Source organism: Mandrillus leucophaeus, unplaced genomic scaffold (genome assembly GCF_000951045.1).
Source record: "Mandrillus leucophaeus isolate KB7577 unplaced genomic scaffold, Mleu.le_1.0 Scaffold786, whole genome shotgun sequence".
NCBI classification, from domain to species: domain Eukaryota; kingdom Metazoa; phylum Chordata; class Mammalia; order Primates; family Cercopithecidae; genus Mandrillus; species Mandrillus leucophaeus.
The window spans coordinates 596,002-614,262 of record NW_012108541.1 but is presented as its reverse complement, the minus strand read 5'-3'; the positions used below and the strand labels follow the sequence as shown (position 1 = coordinate 614,262).

The 18,261-nt window shown below is 37.0% G+C and overlaps 1 protein-coding gene across 1 annotated transcript in view; it reads left to right on the top strand.

The window, feature by feature from the left end:
• Positions 1-18,261, top strand: part of PSME4 (proteasome (prosome, macropain) activator subunit 4) — a 133,267-nt gene that overhangs the window by 33,688 nt on the left and 81,318 nt on the right. Inside the window, exons 2-8 of the mRNA XM_011967084.1 lie at positions 1,419-1,559; positions 2,154-2,270; positions 10,946-10,990; positions 13,720-13,869; positions 14,433-14,496; positions 15,109-15,183; positions 16,530-16,652. Coding sequence (XP_011822474.1) covers positions 1,519-1,559; positions 2,154-2,270; positions 10,946-10,990; positions 13,720-13,869; positions 14,433-14,496; positions 15,109-15,183; positions 16,530-16,652 — 615 coding nt within the window. The 5' untranslated portion in view covers positions 1,419-1,518. The remainder of the gene's footprint in view (positions 1-1,418; positions 1,560-2,153; positions 2,271-10,945; positions 10,991-13,719; positions 13,870-14,432; positions 14,497-15,108; positions 15,184-16,529; positions 16,653-18,261) is intronic.

Genomic DNA, 18,261 nt, shown 5'->3' with positions numbered 1-18,261 from the left:
TTTGTATTTTTAGTAGAGACGGGGTTTCTCCATGTTGGTCAGGCTGGTCTCGAACTCCTGACCTCAGGTGATCTGCCTGCCTTGGCCTCCCAGAGTGCTGGAATTACAGGCATGAGCCACCGTGCCCGGCCATTGGGACACCTTTTTCTTAAATTTGCTTAAAGTTAATGCTTTTGATTACATTGTTTATAGTTAGACATTTAAAATGTAATTTTGGATAAAATATTTATTTTTGGTAGTAACCTCATTGTATTGTAATTATAAGTTAACTGTTAGAAACAAATAGTACAAGTTATGTAACTTGTTTACAATAAGAGAGCAGTGTTTTAATTGGTCATTAGATGTTGATGATAACTCAGTTACCATTGGTTATTAAGATACTTATTTGGTAATCTCTTTCTTTTTTTTTTTGTTTTGAAGACAAGGTCTCACTCTGTCGCGTAGGCTAGATGGAGCACAGTTGCGCCATCACAGCTCACTGCCCGCTTGACTTCCTGGGCTCCAGTGATCCTCCCACCTCAGCCCTCCCCCAACCCGAGTAACTGGGACCACAGGCGCACGCCATCATGCCTGGCTAATATTTTGTATTTGTTGTGGAGATTGGGTTTTGCCATGTTGCCCAGGCTGGTCTTGAACTCCAGGGTTCAAGCGATCCTTCCACTTTAGCCTCTCAAAGTGCTGGGATTACAGGCATGAGCTGCTTTGCCTGGCCTGGTAATCTCTTGATTAAAGTACAGAATAATTCTTTACTGCATAACAGTGAGAATAGATATAAAATACTTAACCATCAAAGACATTTGAAATTGTTACCACACCTGTTTTTAAAAATTGTCATTAAAAATAAATATCAAGTTTATCTTAATTAAGTGTACAATGCAGTGTTGTTAACCATATATACATTGTTGTACAATTTTTTATTTTACGTGACTGAAACTATACCCATTGAATAACAGCTCTCCATTTCCCCCTCCTCCCAACCCCTGGCAGCAACTATTCTACTTTCTGTTTCTATGAGTTTGATTACTTTAGATACCTACACGGTATTTGTCTTTTGTGACTGGCTTATTTCACTTATGGTTCATCCATGTTGTAGCTTATGCCTGGATTTCCTTCTTTTTTAAGACTGAATCATCCTCATCCACTGGTTCTAGCTGAAGTATGATGGGATCATTCTTCCTGGCAAATAAATTCCCGTTTCTATCCAGAAAACCAATAAAAAGTTTTCCATGAAATGTTAAAAAAAAAAAAAAAAAAAAGACAATCCATTGTATTGCATATGCCACATTTTCCTTATCCATTCATCCTTCTGTGGCCATTCAGGTTGCATCTACATCTTGGCTTCTATGGATAATGCTGCATTGAACATGGGTGTATCATTATACCTATTTTTAAAGGGTATATCTGTTTTTCTCTTGCAGATATATTCGACTTTATGGGAGAAAATTTAGCAAAGAAGATCATGTTCTTTTTATTAAGTTATTGTATGAGCTGGTATCAATTCCAAAACTGGAAATCAGCATGATGCAGGGATTTGCCCGCCTTTTGATCAACTTGTTAAAGTAAGTCTATTTCCAGTGGTTTCCGTTAAGGTTTGTTTGTTTCTTCAGGGTTTTAGGGAATGAGGACTAAGTCCTTTTGGTAAGAAGACCAAGTCTCAAGTTGCCAATTTGGAAATTGATTGCAAAAAACATTATCTTTAGTTTCATCAAATGTGTTAATTAACCTTTTAGTTAAAATTGCATCTCTTCCATGACGTGGTCTTTTCTCTAGCACCCATTGAATTTCCCCTTTCATAGGTTGTTAAGTCCCTCGAGAAAACAAGACAAATATTATAGATTCTTTTGCTTACCCTGAAGCATCCAGCTCAATGCTGGAAACAAATATTCCATAGTGTGGGAAAACATGAAATTCATCTACAGTGATGGTGACACAAATTTAAATGCCCTCTTTTATCTGGAACTCTTTGAGGTTTGAGCAGCAGCAAGAATTGGGTGCATTATTCTTATGTTCTGCTAGTGAGTGGCCGTGGATGGGGAAAAGCAAAACCCACTGTGATGAGCAGCAATATTTAACTGTCCCTGTGTAGTATTTGTGGTATACACACATCTGTGCACACATGCACACGTAGGTATTTGTTTTATTTTACTTTTTAGGAAAAAGGAACTTCTTTCAAGAGATGATTTGGAGTTACCCTGGAGACCACTTTATGACATGGTAGAAAGAATATTATATTCCAAGACAGAGCACCTAGGATTAAATTGGTTTCCTAAGTAAGTGTTTCCATTTAAAATACTTATTTGGGAGTACTTGGGGTCTTTTAGGGAGTGATCATGATTGAAAAATACTGGGTTGTTTGAAAGAAACAAGCAGATATTTTAATGTGCATATTTCTATGTAATTTGACTCCTGAAGCAATTCATTGCCCTCTATAAACTGTATCTGAAGCTGCATCTCTCTTGCAGATCATTGACTTCTTCCATCTACAGCCTGCCTCTTGGAGACCTAATTTTTGGTTTTATATTTTATTCTGAGTTTATATAATAAAATAGCATCTGCCTTTTTTTGGTTAATAGTGATTTCATACTTGACTGATAGGTATTTCTATCCAATTGTAGTCTAGCTTTAAATTTTCTCAGTTTTAGCATGTTTGGCTTATCATTCTTCTTTTTTCTGAGACAGGGTCTCCCTCTGTTGCTCAGGCTGGAGTGCAGTGGCACAATCTCAGCTCACTGCAACCTCCGCCTCCCAGGTTTAAGTGATTCTGGTGCCTCAACCTCAGGAGCAGCTGGGATTACAGGCGCGCACCACCATTCCCAGCTAATGTTTGTATTTTTAGTAGAGATGGGGTTTCGCCATTTTGGCCACTCTGGTCTCAAACTCCTGACCTCAGGTGATCTGCCTCTCTTGGCCTCCCAAAGTCCTGGGATTACAGGCATGAGCCACCATGCCCGGCCTCTTCAGTGTTTTTTTGTTTGTTTGTTTGTTTGTTTTGTTTTGTTTTTGAGACGGAGTCTCGCTCTATTGCCCAGGCTGGAGTGCAATGGCGTCATCTCAGCTCACTGCAAGCTCTGCCTCCCGGGTTCATGCCATTCTCCTACCTCAGCCTCCCCAGCAGCTAAGACTACTGGGGCCCACCACCACGCCCAGCTAATTGTTTTTGTATTTTTAGTAGAGAGGGGTTTGACCGTGTTAGCCAGGATGGTCTCAATCTCCTGACCTCGTGATCCGCTCACCTCGGCCTCCCAAAGTGCTGGGATTTCAGGCATGAGCCACTGCGCCCTACCGCCTATTCAGGTTTTAATAGCTGGCTGTTTTTTCTCATTGTCTAGAGTCATTTGTCATATATACTCATTTCTTTTTCTTTTTCTTTTATTTTTTGAGACAGAGTCTCGCTCTGTCGCCCAGGCTGGAGTGCAGTGCCATGATCTCGGCTCACTGCAAGCTCCGCCTCCCACCTTCACGCCATTCTCCTGCCTCAGCCTCCCGCACAGCTGGGACTACAGGCATGCGCTACCACGCCCGGCTAATTTTTTTGTATTTTTAGTAGAGACGGGGTTTCACCATGTTAGCCAAGATGGTGTCGATCTCCTGACCTTGTGATCCGCCCGCCTCGGCCTCCCAAAGCGCTGGGTTTATAGGCGTGAGCCACCGCGCCTGGCCTGTGTACTTATTTCTTGAAGAGCACCATTCTCTATGCCTGTATTAATTTCCTTTTTCTTTTTTATAAATTAAGTCTTTAAAGACTTCTGAGGTTTTCTCTCTCAGTCTTAGGCATGTCTACATTATTTCATTATTTCTTGTTAAATTCATGTAATCTATGATTAGCCCTCAGCCTTTACTTAGGTCAACAGTCTTTGTCCCTTACCATAGAATTTTTTGAAAATGAGTGCAGATGGCAAATGTGAAATGGTGTAAATGGAGGAGGTAAAACATGATCTTCAACTTAGGTCCTAATTGGTTTTTGGACAGTTGGGGACAAGTAAAGTGGTTAGAAGTCATTTATTTCTTGCAAGGTTCATGTGTTAAAACAAGGAAACTCATTTCAACCATAAAAATGCAAATTTTATCATGAAATAGAGTAGTACATTGTGCAAGTATGTTTTTACCAGTATTTGTTGTTTTCTTCCGTCTCTCCCTCCCTTCCTCTCTCCACTCCTTCCTTCCTTCCTTTTTCAGGGTTGCTCTGTTGCCCAGGCTGGAGTGCAGTGGCAAGATCTTGCATCACCACAGCCTTGACCTCCTGGGCTCAAGCAGTCTTCCCGCCTCAGCCTCCTGAGAAGCTGGGACCACAGGCATGTGCCACCATGCCCGGCTAATTTTTAAAACTTTTTATTTGTAGAGACGGGGTCTCACTGTGTTGCCCAGGTTAGTCTTGAACTCCTGGGCTCAGGAGATCCTCCCGCCTTGGCCTCCCAAAGTGCTGGGATTACAGGCTTGAGCCACTACACCCAGCCCCAATATTTATTAAGAAAACTCAGAATTGAATACAAAAGCTTTGTTTGTAAAGATTCCTTTTGGGTGTTATTTTTGCCACAGGGACCGTGATCTATACTGGTTTGACTGAGTCTTCTTTAAATGAGAGGTCAGGGAATTTCTTACTGGCTTCACCATTTCAGATGAGATTGGGCACATTCAGGGTGTTAATGGCCATAGACAGGCCTCACCATTTCATAGATCTCAGGGACCTTTGAACTGTGTTCAGATCAGTTATCCTTCTGAGATTTTTCTTGCTGATAATTTTGGCTGCTTCTGAAAGTATTTTGTAAATGAAAGGAGGAGATAAGGCAGTTTCTTCAGTGATACCCTGTTCTTTAGTATGCCCTCTTATTCGCTGCTTTATAACCAAGCGTCCTACTTTCCTGCCTTAAAGGTCTACCTTTGCAAAGGCACATGCCGCTTTTAAAGTCCTGTGTGGTCATTAATAAATATCCATGGCTTTCCTCTTCAGTGATAAGAGCTGTTTGTCTGGAAATTTTCTATTAATATTGGTCAGTCAGTGCTTATTGATTATGTTTACCATGTCTCTTCCTAAAGTGTCACATCATCCTTGTCCTTAAAAGTTTTACCATGACTATTCTTGATCTTTTGAAGACACGTTGTGACTGAAACACGGCACTGACTCTCAACTCTTAACAGACTCAGCATTTCATTTTGTAATTGTAATTATTCTAAAATAAAATTTATACATCATATAACCTACCTATACTCATTACCTACACTGTGACAATTTTGAGTTTTTTCATCTTAGATATATTCTGCCACATTTTGAAACAGTTTTGTCGGCTGACTACATGTGTTCATACTATTTTTAGAATGCTATTTTTATAATCAAAAGTGAAAGATTGCTTAATTTGTTAACCGTCTTTCAAATTTTAAACTTACGTGCCTTATGTTTTTGTCCTTATTGAAATTGCTGCTTAGGGTGGTGACATGTATTTCAACATGATTTTAAAAGCTAGTTCTATTGTTTGAAGCAAAGATTATCAACTTCCCTCTCTTCCCTTCCTCTTTACCTTTTCCATCCTCTCTCCATCCCTTTTTGTATCCTTGTTTCCCTCTTTCCTTTTCTTCCTTGCTTCCTCCTTCTAGCTTTCTGTCTGTCTTTTTGCCTCTAGGGCAAAAGACCCTTTTTAGTCTCTTTATCCCCATCTCAGTCTACTTTTTACTGGAGAAAGAATCGGTAGTGTTTTTTATGCAATAGAAGAAGTAAAATTGGAAAGGAGATGAGTGTGAACTAATTGTTAGTGATATAAGAATTATTATTTACTTTATAAATGAAGCTTTTGAATCTTATGGACATGGTTTTATTTTATAAAACAATATCCCATACACTTACTTTGACTAGCATATTGCAAGTTATATCATAGGCAACACAGTAATGGTGTTGCTCCTCACAAAATGTGGGAGAATTATGCATAGATCGCTTTTACAAGTGGGCACAAACAATTCATATTTCAATTGCTATATGTATACATTTATTTAGTATTATTACCACTAATTTGGTTTTTGTGGGTGGTTATAAAGGTTTTCATATTTGCATCATGAGTAGCTTGGGCCTGCATAACTTGTTTACTACTTTTTAAAATTTATTTTAAAAAGTGTCTATTCTCTTTTACATGTATTGTTCTAAGGGTATCATATAGTATTATATTTTCATTTTTTTCATATTAATCTGCCTCTGGAGAAATTTGATATTTTCTTTTTCTGGTATTTGTTTATGGCATTTGTTTCTCTATTGAGTCATTAAAGAGCTATTTGAATTGGTGCTCTTTAAGATACAGTTAAATCCTTTGTCCTCAGCTCCCCACACTCACCACATGGAAACGACATTTTCCAGACCTCTGTTTGGGGTTTCTTGGCACATGTGGCCATACTTAGGAGTTTAAATTACTACCAGCAGCTCATGGATGATCTCTAGCTACAAAATTTAATATGATAATCAAATGATGAGAAGAATTTCTCCTAAAACCTGTTGAAATTTAAAAGATTTTATGGTTGTAAACCATGATTATTAATATGGTATTTACAATTATTTTTTAATGTATTTGAAGACCATCCTATTTATTTTTAAAAATATTCTTTTATTTGGAAATTTAAAATTTTAGCAAAATTCGGCCGGGTATGGTGGCTCACACCTGTAATCCTAGCACTTTGGGAGGCTGAGGTAGATGGATCACCTGTGTTCGGGAGTTCAAGACCAGCCTGGCCAACATGGTGAAACCCCATCTCTACTAAAAATACAAAAAAAATTAGCCTAGTGTGATGGCGCATGCCTGTAATCCCAGCTACCCAGGAGGCTGAGGCGGGAGAATTGCTGGAACCCGGGAGGCAGAGGCTGCGTTGAGCTAAGATCATCCCACTGTACTCCAGCCTGGGCGACAGAGCCAGACTCCCATCTCAAAAGAAAAATTTTTTTACCAGATTTTATTAATGTTTTGGATAGTGTTTCTCACAAAAGTTGTTTCTGTGCTACAATGTTCTTTCTTTAAAAACTGATCTTTTAAAAGCAAATTTAAAAAATACTTAGTTCAAGTTCAAGTTGATCAGGCTTATTGTCATTTAAAACAATTATGCATGCTCTTTTTATGTGAGTGGTAAGAGTTACTACAATTTCTTAACACTTGCCATAAAGGTATACTTTTTAAAAGTAATTTTAATGAAAAGTCAATGCTAATGCACATCAGTAAGGACAATGTTGTACTTATTATTTGTACTTTTTTTTTTTTTGAGATGGAGTTTTTTTTGCTCTTGTTGCCCAGGCTGGAGTGCAGTGGCACAATCTGGGCTCACTGCAACCTCTGCCTCCCAGGTTCAAGCGATTTTCCTGCCTCAACCTCCTGAGTAGCTGGGATTACAGGTGTGCACCACCAAATCCAGCTAATTTTTTGTATTTGTAGTAGAGATGGGGTTTCATCATGTTGGCCAGGCTGGTCTTGAACACCTGACCACAGGTGTGAGCCACCGCACCTGGCCTATTTATACCTTTCTTTATGGTGAAATTATCTTGGCCCTAATTTTGAGTGAAGTGGCTATGAAAAATGACTACTTACTAGTTTAACTGAGCAATATTAGATTTTGAAGATTAGATATGAGATGGATAATGTCTAACTTACGGTGGATTTGTTTGGATTTAGAGAAGGCAAGTAAAACTAGATGAGTGTTTGGCACAGGTTTAAGAAAAACAAATACTGTATAAGCAGTTACCATTAAATTATGAAGGGAGGAAGTCAGATATACAGAATAGTCCGTCGTTACAGTTAACCAGTTCATTTATGAAAAAGCAAATATTATTCTGAAGTTAAATTTTAGTTCAAGAACTGTCAAGTGAAGCTGCAAGTACTTCTGGCTATGAGCAGTCTAGTTTACTCTCATCTTCAGTATTTCATTTGCTATACTTTTCCCTGGTTTAGAAGTGAATATTGTCCTGATAAGGCCAAGGAGGCAGGAGGCATAAACCTCCAAGTTTATATGAGTTCACTGTCTCAGTAACTGGAGGCTAAGACTATTGGTTTTCCTCAGGCTTATCTGCTAATATTTAACATTTACTTTATTAATGGCATCATAAGGAAATCAAGGTCCAGAGAGGAAAATTCACACAGAATCATTGGTTGAAACTGGAACAAGAGCTTAAGAACTGGGACAAGGACTCACTTTCTACCCTTAATAATAGGGTGGCAGTTGGGGAGGAGTTTCCTATTTTGTTGTGATTTCCTTAAGTCATAAATTAGTAGCTACTCAGAGGCAGTAGAATCAATGTAAGAGCAAAATAAGCACAAAATTTTAATTTTTAAGGAAATTGAGGATACAATTTATTATGGCTAAGTATGAAATAATAGATAACATTTATTATCCTTAATTCTGGGCCATATACCTGCATTCTATACATTATCTCATTTATTTTTGTAACAGCTTTATGAGAGGTAGGTATTATTGCTCATATTGATGAGAAAACAGCTATAATACAACTAGGAAGTAGCAGAACTGATACTCAAATTCAGATTGGTCTGACTCTAAGCCCAAACTGTAAACCATTATATGCTCTACTGTGGCTTTCTTTTTCAACCTAACATATATTTTTCAACCTAACGTATCTTTTTAAAGAGGAAAGGGTATAAGAAAACCCATCCAAAGCTTAGTCACTCTTTAGATCCCTTTTGATTTAAAAAAAAAGAAAAAAGTGTTTTGAATTGTTATCACTTTAATATTATACATTTCCAACAGTTGGAAAGTATTTAGTGATTATTTACTCCCTCTAAAAATTAGTGAAATGTAGTCTAGTAGCATCTAGCCTTAACCTTTTATTTTATTTTTAAACAGAAACATTGTTCCTTTCATCTTGAGAGATTACAAGAATCACAAAAGGTCACTATACAGATATCACAGGTTAGAGAGATTGTACCCTTTTCTGGATAAACATCATAAATCCAATGGTACAGGCCTTATGTATAAGAAGGGGTTGAAATTGACTTTATTTCGAGTAACTAAATTGCATTCCCACATACCCTAATCCTCTAATAAGTGAAGTGACTCTATCAAGTGTTATAATTAACTTCCTATTCTTCTGAAGCGTGAAGGGAACTGGAGAAAACATGTAGCTTTGCAGCCTTTTATGACTTGCTTTCTAGAATCATTTATGACATTATGCGAAAGTATGTTGGTATAGCAAAGGTCCTAAGTGAAAACAGCAGGTTTTCTGTGTAGCGCAGAACCAATAAAATAAATGTAATGTTAATGAGAACACGAACATTAGGACTGATAGAATTGTGGATCTTATGCTCATTTTCATGGATAAACAGTTTACAATTTTAGAATTACCTTTTAAAAATCTGCATTTAAATTGAGCAATTTAGTTTAAAACTAGATGACTCTTTAAACCTTAGCTGTTAATTCTATACTTTGTTGCTAAATGGGATTCTTCGATCTAAACTAAAAGAAGACCCAAGATCTGTCCTTTTTGTTACTCTGATATAAAATTTTTATTATTATAAATCAATAGACAGAAAAGTATAAATATATGTGAGCAGATGGCCTTTTTATAAGCACTTTGGAAATGCCCAGAAATAAAAATCACAGCCGTGGTCTTCAGGGAGCTTTAAACATAGTTGGATAGAAGTTTGCCCTGTTTTTTTTTTTTTTGCTGGGCAAACTTAAATGTTCTCTGAACTGTGTTTTTGAATTGCTTAGCCTTTTTATAAGAAAAAGAAGAACCTCCCTCTCATGACCAGAGACAGTGCTTATTGATGGCCCTTTGGCCATGTATTTTTTTTTTTTTTTTAATTTTAGAAGTCATCCCGTGAGTTGTAACCTAGTTGCCTCTTCAGTTAATTTTTCTCTGAGTAGTTTTGAAATTAAAGAGGATTTCTACTGCTCCACGTAATGAGATTATAGTTTTCCTTTCTTGGTTATGTAATATATTGATTATTTTTGATGAGTTTGCTTTCTGTGACTCCTTGGAATTTCTTTGCAGATTAGTTCCTAAACTTTCAGAGAAGTTGGGTAGACTTCTGGACTTAAGAATTTCAGAAAGCTTAATAAGAAAGTATCAGGTGGAGACATTGCCTGAAAGTTACTCCTTTCCCATATATGTATATATACATTTTTCTGAGATTTGGGAATTTTATTTTTACTTGTACATATCATACTGTAAGTAGTCACACATGTATTTTTAAATTCCAGCTCAAAATTACCTAGTGCTCCATTGTTTGTATTGTTTGTTTGCATTTGACTGCTTGACTATAATCTAGTAAATATTTAAATATTCCATTCTGGTCATGTGTTTAAACCAGTACACGTTGGCCTTTTTATTAAAAAAGAAATGTTGATTATAAATTCATACATACCTTTTTATGTTGGTCTCCTGTATTCACTTGAGGCAACTACACGTTCGTTGTAAAGTAAGTTATAATTTTTAATGTTACTGGACTAACTTTATAAGTATCTGCTCAAAGAGATGCTATTGTTCTTTTTGATAATTGTTGCTGGCCGTAAAGTGCCTTGGAGGGTTATCGAACTCATGAATTGGTTGTGAAAGCTAATTTCTGATGGAAACACCCAGATTTTGGTCTGTCTGCTGCTTGTGTTTTGATGTAAAAGTATTTTAGTAAAAATTATTTGAAGTGTTAAGCCACTGTGTTGATAAGTATGGTGTATGGTCATTGCTGCCTACCTTGTAAAGACTGAAAACAATTTGTTCTTTTCCCAGTGTAACATTTTTTCCCTTTAGTTCATACCAGAGACAACGAAATGAGGGCAAAGGAAAGAGTAGATTAGGGAGTTTAAGTAGTGAATCCTTGCAGGTGTGTCTGTATGAAAGGGAAGGCTTAGTTATTACATATAAACAAATAATATCTGAATGTATGAGCTTATCTCAGAGGTATTTATTAATTGAATTAGATGTGTTCTTAAAATATACCAATCTAATTATCAAATGGCTTTCCCCCCCCAGTTCTGTAGAAAATATTCTCAAAACACTCGTGAAAAGCTGCCGACCGTAAGTAGCTTCTCAATTTATAAAGCCTCTTGTTGTTTCTGTGGGCTTTTCCACATCTTTAGTATGGTTTGAAGAGGAAATGAAAAGTATAAATCGTTCCTGACATTGTGATGTTAGTCACTGAGCACAACATACCATTTCCAGTTTGTGAACTGAACTTCTCAGATTTCATTTAGAAATTTAGAAATTTTAAAGTCATCCATTGTAAAGTAAGAATACCGTATTTTACATAAAATCATCTTTATTTGGAAGCATTTCCTAGAGTATTGTTGTTATTCAGATAAAAAATGAGTAATGCCAATAAGGTGGTTCATAACTTTTTTTGTCAACTATGTTCTGTAGAATATTTAAATATCCCATATTCTTTTCTTTTTATTTCAATATTTTTTGTAGAGAGTGGGACCTTGCTGTGTTGCCCAGGCTGGTCTTGAACCCCTGGCCTCAAGGAGTCCTCCCACCTTGGCATCCCAAAACATTGGGATTATAGGCGTGAGCCACCACTCCCTGCCAGTTATCCTATATTCATATGATTAAAGATAAATGTGAATAAAATTTAATTTTAATTTTTTTGGTTATCTTTAATATATTTTTTTTTTTTGAGACAGAGTCTCGCTCTGTCGCCCAGGCTGGAGTGCAGTGGCGCGATCTGGGGTCACTGCAAGCTCCGCCTCCCAGGTTGACACCATTCTCCTGCCCCAGTCTCCTGAGTAGCTGGGACTACAGGCGCCCGCCACCTCGCCCGGCTAATTTTTTGTATTTTTAGTAGAGACGGGGTTTCACCATGTTAACCAGGATGGTCTCGATCTCCTGACCTCGTGATCCACCTGCCTCGGCCTCCCAAAGTGCTGGGATTACAGGCGTGAGCCACCGCGCCCGGCCGATTATCTTTAATTTTAATTAAAGCTCAATTTTATGTACTTGAACTGTTTTTTGTTGTTATCAAGTTATTCTAAGACTGTTTAGATGGTATGGAATCAGTGAATCCTTTTTGATGAAAAGCCATGTATTATATGCTTGTAATATTCATCCTAAATACATATTTAATAAACCAGATATTTATTGCTGACCTTCTGTATTACTCAATGTTGGGCAAATGTATTTGCGGAATATGAGATATCTGTCTCTCAAGCGACATAAGATTCACCCTGAGTCATAAGCACCAATGAACAGTGTCATTTTATGCGATGCAGTTACCCTCTTGGCCTGTGTTTCCTCACTGGAAACTAGATTATCACTTCAATACTTACTGGCTCATAGGTAATTCATAGAACTCCAAGTTTTCATTTTGGATTACAGTGTTAACAGTTGACTCAGAAAACTTATTAAGGGGAATTGATCCTTGAGATGTGAGGTCTTTGAAGGTGGAGCATAGTTTGTTTTTGGTTTTTTTAAAATTCCAATCTGTTACCCAAGGACCTGACACATAAATGCTTTGTGAACTCAACAGAAGTATTCTTAGAAATATAATCTTATTTTTCACATAGAAGATTGCAGTATTATTTTAATTAACACAAGTGTATGAAGATACAATAGGATTAATAATATGATGTGTGGGCCAAGCCTATAAGTCTATTTGAAAAAGTTTTCCAACTTATTTGGAAAGAATCAGAATTTTTCATATGCTGTTTGTATTTTAAAGCTCTTAAGGCTGGATGCGGTGGTGCTCTCCTGTAGTACCAGCTACTTGGGAGGCTGAGGTGGGAGGATCACTTCAGTTTAAGAGTTTGGGTCCAGCCTAGGCAACATAGTAAGACTCTGTCTTTAGAAAAAAGAAAAATGCCTGTTAAGATGTATTTAGCCGTTATACATGTATCCTCTTTATTTACCTTTGTTTTGTGTATATATGCACACTTTGGATTTTAATTTTGTAAATCTACTCCAGGGTCACTCCTGCCCGTTTCCTACAGTTATGGAATATCACAGCCTGTAGACCAGATCATCTAGTCCTCTTGTATAGGGGAGGACTCTGTGTTCCAAGGAAGGTCAATGGTTTATTCAACATGCCTAGAGATTGCTGGGCTGATGTTCTCTTTCTCATCTACTGGTAATCCTTTTCCTATTTAGACTAGATTCTTTATGACAGGATTTTTTTTCAGTTGCTGTTACATAGCACAAAGGAAGTAAAACAAAAACCCTGTTTACTTTTGTAGGTTACTTGAGTGACTCATATTTTATCTGAGTTTTGTCAACTTTATAGTGTTTAGAAAAATTCCCTTAGACGAGGAGAATTTACTTTATGCCAAGTATAATGGGGAATTTTATTTTATTTATTTATTTTTTTGAGACGAGTCTCACTTTTGCCCAGGCTGGAGCGCAATGGTGCAGTCTTGGCTCACTGCAGCCTCCATCTCCTGGGCTCTAGTGATCTCCCAACCCCAGTTTTCTGAGTAGCTGGGACTACAGGTGTGTGCTGCCATCATGTCTGGCTAATTTTTTGTAAAGACTGAGTTTTGCCATTTTGCCCAAGCCGGTCTTGAACTCCTGGGCTCAGGTGATCCATCGACCTTGGCTTCCCAAAGCTCTGGAACTACAGGCATGAACACCTCGCCCAAATGGGGAATTTATTTTAGTATTGTGAAAATGTGTGTTAGTTTGGACATTTGTATACTGTGTTACATCCTATGATATATATTCTCCTCCTTCCCCGGCCTTTTGGTAAGTTATATATATTGCTGTTGTAGAGCTTTTAGCCAATAATCAGATACATGAAAACCTTCTTTTTTTATTAGATATTTTCCAGCAGATGCCACAGCTGAGATGCTAGAAGAATGGCGACCTTTAATGTGCCCTTTTGATGTAACCATGCAAAAGGCCATCACTTACTTTGAAATATTTCTTCCTACCTCCCTTCCTCCAGAACTTCATCATAAAGGTTTTAAGTAAGTATATGCATATCTTGACAAATTCTAAAAATACAGCAGGAAATACAGATATAGAAACTAGTAAAGCAATAACAAGTAGAAAAATCGTTTTTGCAAACTCAGCCATTATTGTACTTCAAGTTTATTATACTTGAAGTGTGTTAAGGCTAAAACGGTTATAAGATTGAAAGTAAAGAGATGACACCCAAGTAAGATGAGGGCTTTAATTTAAGAAATTAAGAGAAAGAAAGAATTGCCAGAAGGGGTAATAAAAGGAAAACAGATAAAAGGAGAAAGTCAGGGAAAAGGAAGTAGAAAATTGAAAGCAATTGTTAAATAAGAATGGACAGTACTTAGTAATGAAGCAGAAGTTTAATTTGTGAGATCAGATTTCTTAAATCATGAAAGGAATATTCAGACAAAAACTCCATTATTTTATTAAGTTTATAACTTCAGTATTATTTTTTTTCTAGTTATGTAGTTATCAGTAACAATAATAGATTATAAAAAATACAAAGGATACCTGGCATTAAACTACTTTAAAGTCACTTGCTATTCATAACAACATTTTTCTTTTTTAGACTTTGGTTTGATGAATTAATTGGCCTTTGGGTTTCGGTGCAAAATCTCCCACAGTGGGAGGGGGTAAGTATACCTTTTTTCCCCTATAGTTTTGTTTTTCTTTTCTTTTCTTTCCCCACCCCCCCAATACTTTTTAAATTTGGAGATAAATATTAATAGATCATTTGGTAAGTACCTTGAAGTTCCTTAGGATTGGCTGTTAGCCCTGTTATGATCAGTTCCTTCTCAATTTTATATTATTTATTTGTTGTATTCTAACAAAAGTATACATTTATTTTGGTTTTATCAATATTTAGGAGTATACACATGTATTGTAAAATGCATGAAATGTAAGATCCTGTTGTTTGTTTTCTTTGGTGCCTGTACTATCATGGTGCTGGACGTATAGTGGATATTTTCAGCATATTTGTTGGATTAAACTTTTCTATATTCATTGTGGATAGTGCTTTGTCATTTTACTTTTTAGGAGCATTTTAACTGCAGCTGATTTTAAATGTGTGACGTGAATCAATTTACATTTGGAGGTTTTTTTTAAAAAAAAACTAAGTCATAAACTATTTAAGTAGATTGCACTAATGATTGCTGAAAAGAACAAATGGAGGAGGGGTGTGACTATGACACTTAAACAACAACAACAACAAATGTATTAACTTTGTCCTTTTTGTTTACTTTCAGCAACTAGTAAATCTCTTTGCTCGATTGGCTACAGATAATATAGGGTACATAGATTGGGATCCATATGTACCAAAGGTAATTAACATTTTGGGGGAAAGCCAGTCATGATGGTAGGCACCTGTAATCCCAGCTGCTCAGGAGGCTGAGGCAGGAGAATCGCTTGAACCCAGGAGATTGAGGTTGCAGTGAGCCAAGATCGCACTACTGCACTCCAGCCTGGGTGACAGAACTAGACTCTGTCTGGGGGAAAAAAAGAACATTTTGAACATAAATACAATAGTGCCGACAACAATTCTATATTATAAAGGAGAAATGTTTTTTCTATGCCAATTCCAAGTGGCACATAAAATTTTCTTTGATCATTAGTAAACACATATACAAATAATTTACAGGGCTGGGTCCAATGACCTTTTCTAAAGGTAATTAGACCACGTGAAGGTATCATAAATGTGTTTTCTTATGCAGGATATGAACTATGAGTATCAAAAGTAATTTGGAAAGTACTAAGTATAGTATCAAGAGCATCGTACATTTGTACCTTCCAGTGCATTTTGTGTATCGTATTTGGTTGCTCCTCTGCAGTGTTGCCCACTTTTTAGGTCACATTATGTATTTTCCTATAGTAAATAAAGCTAGATATTCCAGGTGTATCTTCAGTATTATTTCACCTGCAGTAGAATAACCTGTGGAGCTGCAGTAGGGCTGGGTGATTCTGATGCACACACTTACGTTAGAGCAAAGCTGGGGAGCAGCTGAATGCAAATGCTCTGTTTGCTTTTGCTTGTGGTGTCTTCCTCTGTTGTTTGGCCATTAGAAACTAATTGAGGAAGAGAAATCGTTTCTCCCCACCTTTGGGCCCCTACCTATTGGTAATGATACATTTGGAATATAAATTTAATTTTATTATAATATAGTTGTTAAGTGATTGACTAAAATACAAATTCTTAGGGAAAAATCAAATCACCATTAAAATTTTGAAAGGGAAAGCAATCTGCTAGAAGATACTTGCATTTAGGTTGGTGCTGTTGTGCATGCTTGACATGGAATAGGAGCTTAGGAAAAACTATTCGTGCATTTGGGACAAGAAAGGAGTCAAAATATTTCATGTTTAGTCACAGTATGTGTGTTTTTGCCTTTTTATATTTAGCCATAAATAATCACATTTTGTCTGTTCTTTGGATACATGGACACAACTGCTTTATGTCCTTGTGCCTGTGACCTCAGAGTGTCATACAGCACATCTGTTGATATTTATATGTAATTTTTAAAGAGTAAAGCAAGTTACCAAATACTATGTAATTTCACTTAAAAACCCTTGTGATAAAATGAGAATATCTTCAGTAACACTAATATACAGCACTTACTAAAGAATTATTTTGATACCTGCAAATATCCTTAATTATTGTTTTTTCTTTTAAAAGATATTTACAAGAATTCTGAGAAGCTTGAACCTCCCAGTGGGAAGCAGTCAAGTGTTAGTCCCAAGATTTTTAACAAATGCTTATGATATTGGACATGCTGTAATATGGATCACCGCCATGATGGTTTGTAATACATTATATTTGTTTTCTATAGTTTACCCCTATTTCGTGTTAACCTTACAAAAACTCTGGATAGTCACAGAAGTTGATAACAGTGGCTTGGTTGGTGACGCGATTCTTGGATATTTTCTGATGTCGCAAGCTCATGTTTATCAAATCCAGAATATAGTGGTACCATTTTGAAATCTCCCTAACCAATAGACATTATAAATAGAGTCCTAAATCTAGAGTTTTGAGGGATTTGCAGTGTCTCACATTTTTACTGTCCGGGAACCAGACTTGTAACCCAAAAGACTTTCCCAAGGTAGGATTACAACTCGGGATTTGCGTGTGCTTAGACTCCATTACTTACTTACTGCTAATGTTCACATGAAACATTATATTGAACATAAAGCTTACTAACAAAGTAATCTTTGTGAAGGGAGAGATGTGAAGGATTATTTTGTTGACATCATTAAAGGAAAGTGAAGACATATCCACAAGCTTAGATTTCAGTGTCATCTTTCAAATAATATTAGGATAACTTTCTATTATAATTTTCTAGCTTATCATTCATATATTGCTTCTTCAACTATTTCTTCGTATTCCATTTTACACATTAGCTTGTTTCTGTGGAAAAGCCAATTTTTTTAATGTAAAAGTTTACTTCTTAAATTTCATTGTAAGAAAAACAAATTTAAGCCCCCTTTGTTTTTGCCATTTTATTGTTAAACAGAAAAATCCCATTTTTCTTAATTGGTAGGAGCAAACACTGAAGGATGTTTACTATATTACATATGCAGTGAGTTGACACTGGATTTTTGGGGGCTACAGAATTGGATCGTGATTAGTATTAGTTATTGTTTGAATGAGTTTTGCTCTGCTTTCTCACACAGTTCTCACTGGCAGCTTCATTTTGTGTTAAGTGTGAAAATATGGCCAAGTGCCATGGCTCACGCCTGTAACCTAGCACTTTGGGAAGCCAAGATGGGAGGATAGCTTGAGCCCAGGAGTTTGAGACCAGCCTGGACAACATGGCGAGACCCTGTACAAAAAAAACAAAAGTAAAGTAAAAGTAAGCACGGGCATGATACCACGTGCCTGTGGTACTAGCTCCTCAGCAGGCTGAGGTGGGAGGATCGCTTGAGCCTAGGAGATTGAGGGCTGCAGTGAGCTGTGTTTGTGCCACTGCACTGCACCCTGGGCAACAGAGGGAAGCCCTATTTTTTTTTTTTTTGAGACAGAGTCTTGCTCTATCCCCCAGGCTGGAGAGCAGTGGGGCAGTCTCGGCTCACTGCAGCCTCTACCTTCTGGGTTCAAGCGATTCTCCTGCCACAGCTTCCCAAGTATTTGGGACTACAGGCACCTGCCACCAGGCCTGGCTAATTTTTGTATTTTTAGTAGAGACAGGGTTTCCCCGTGCTGGCAAGGCTGGTCTCGAACTCCTGACCTCAAGTGACCTGCCTGCCTCAGCCTTACATCAGGTTTTTTATGCCTGATGTTAGCATTCTTGGTAATTTTAAGATGATAATCTTAGTGATAAATTTTAGTATCCAGGTTATTTGCTGCAGAACAGTAAAATACAGTTTGCTATTCCAAGTTGACAGGTATTTTTTTAGTTTTTTATGTTGGT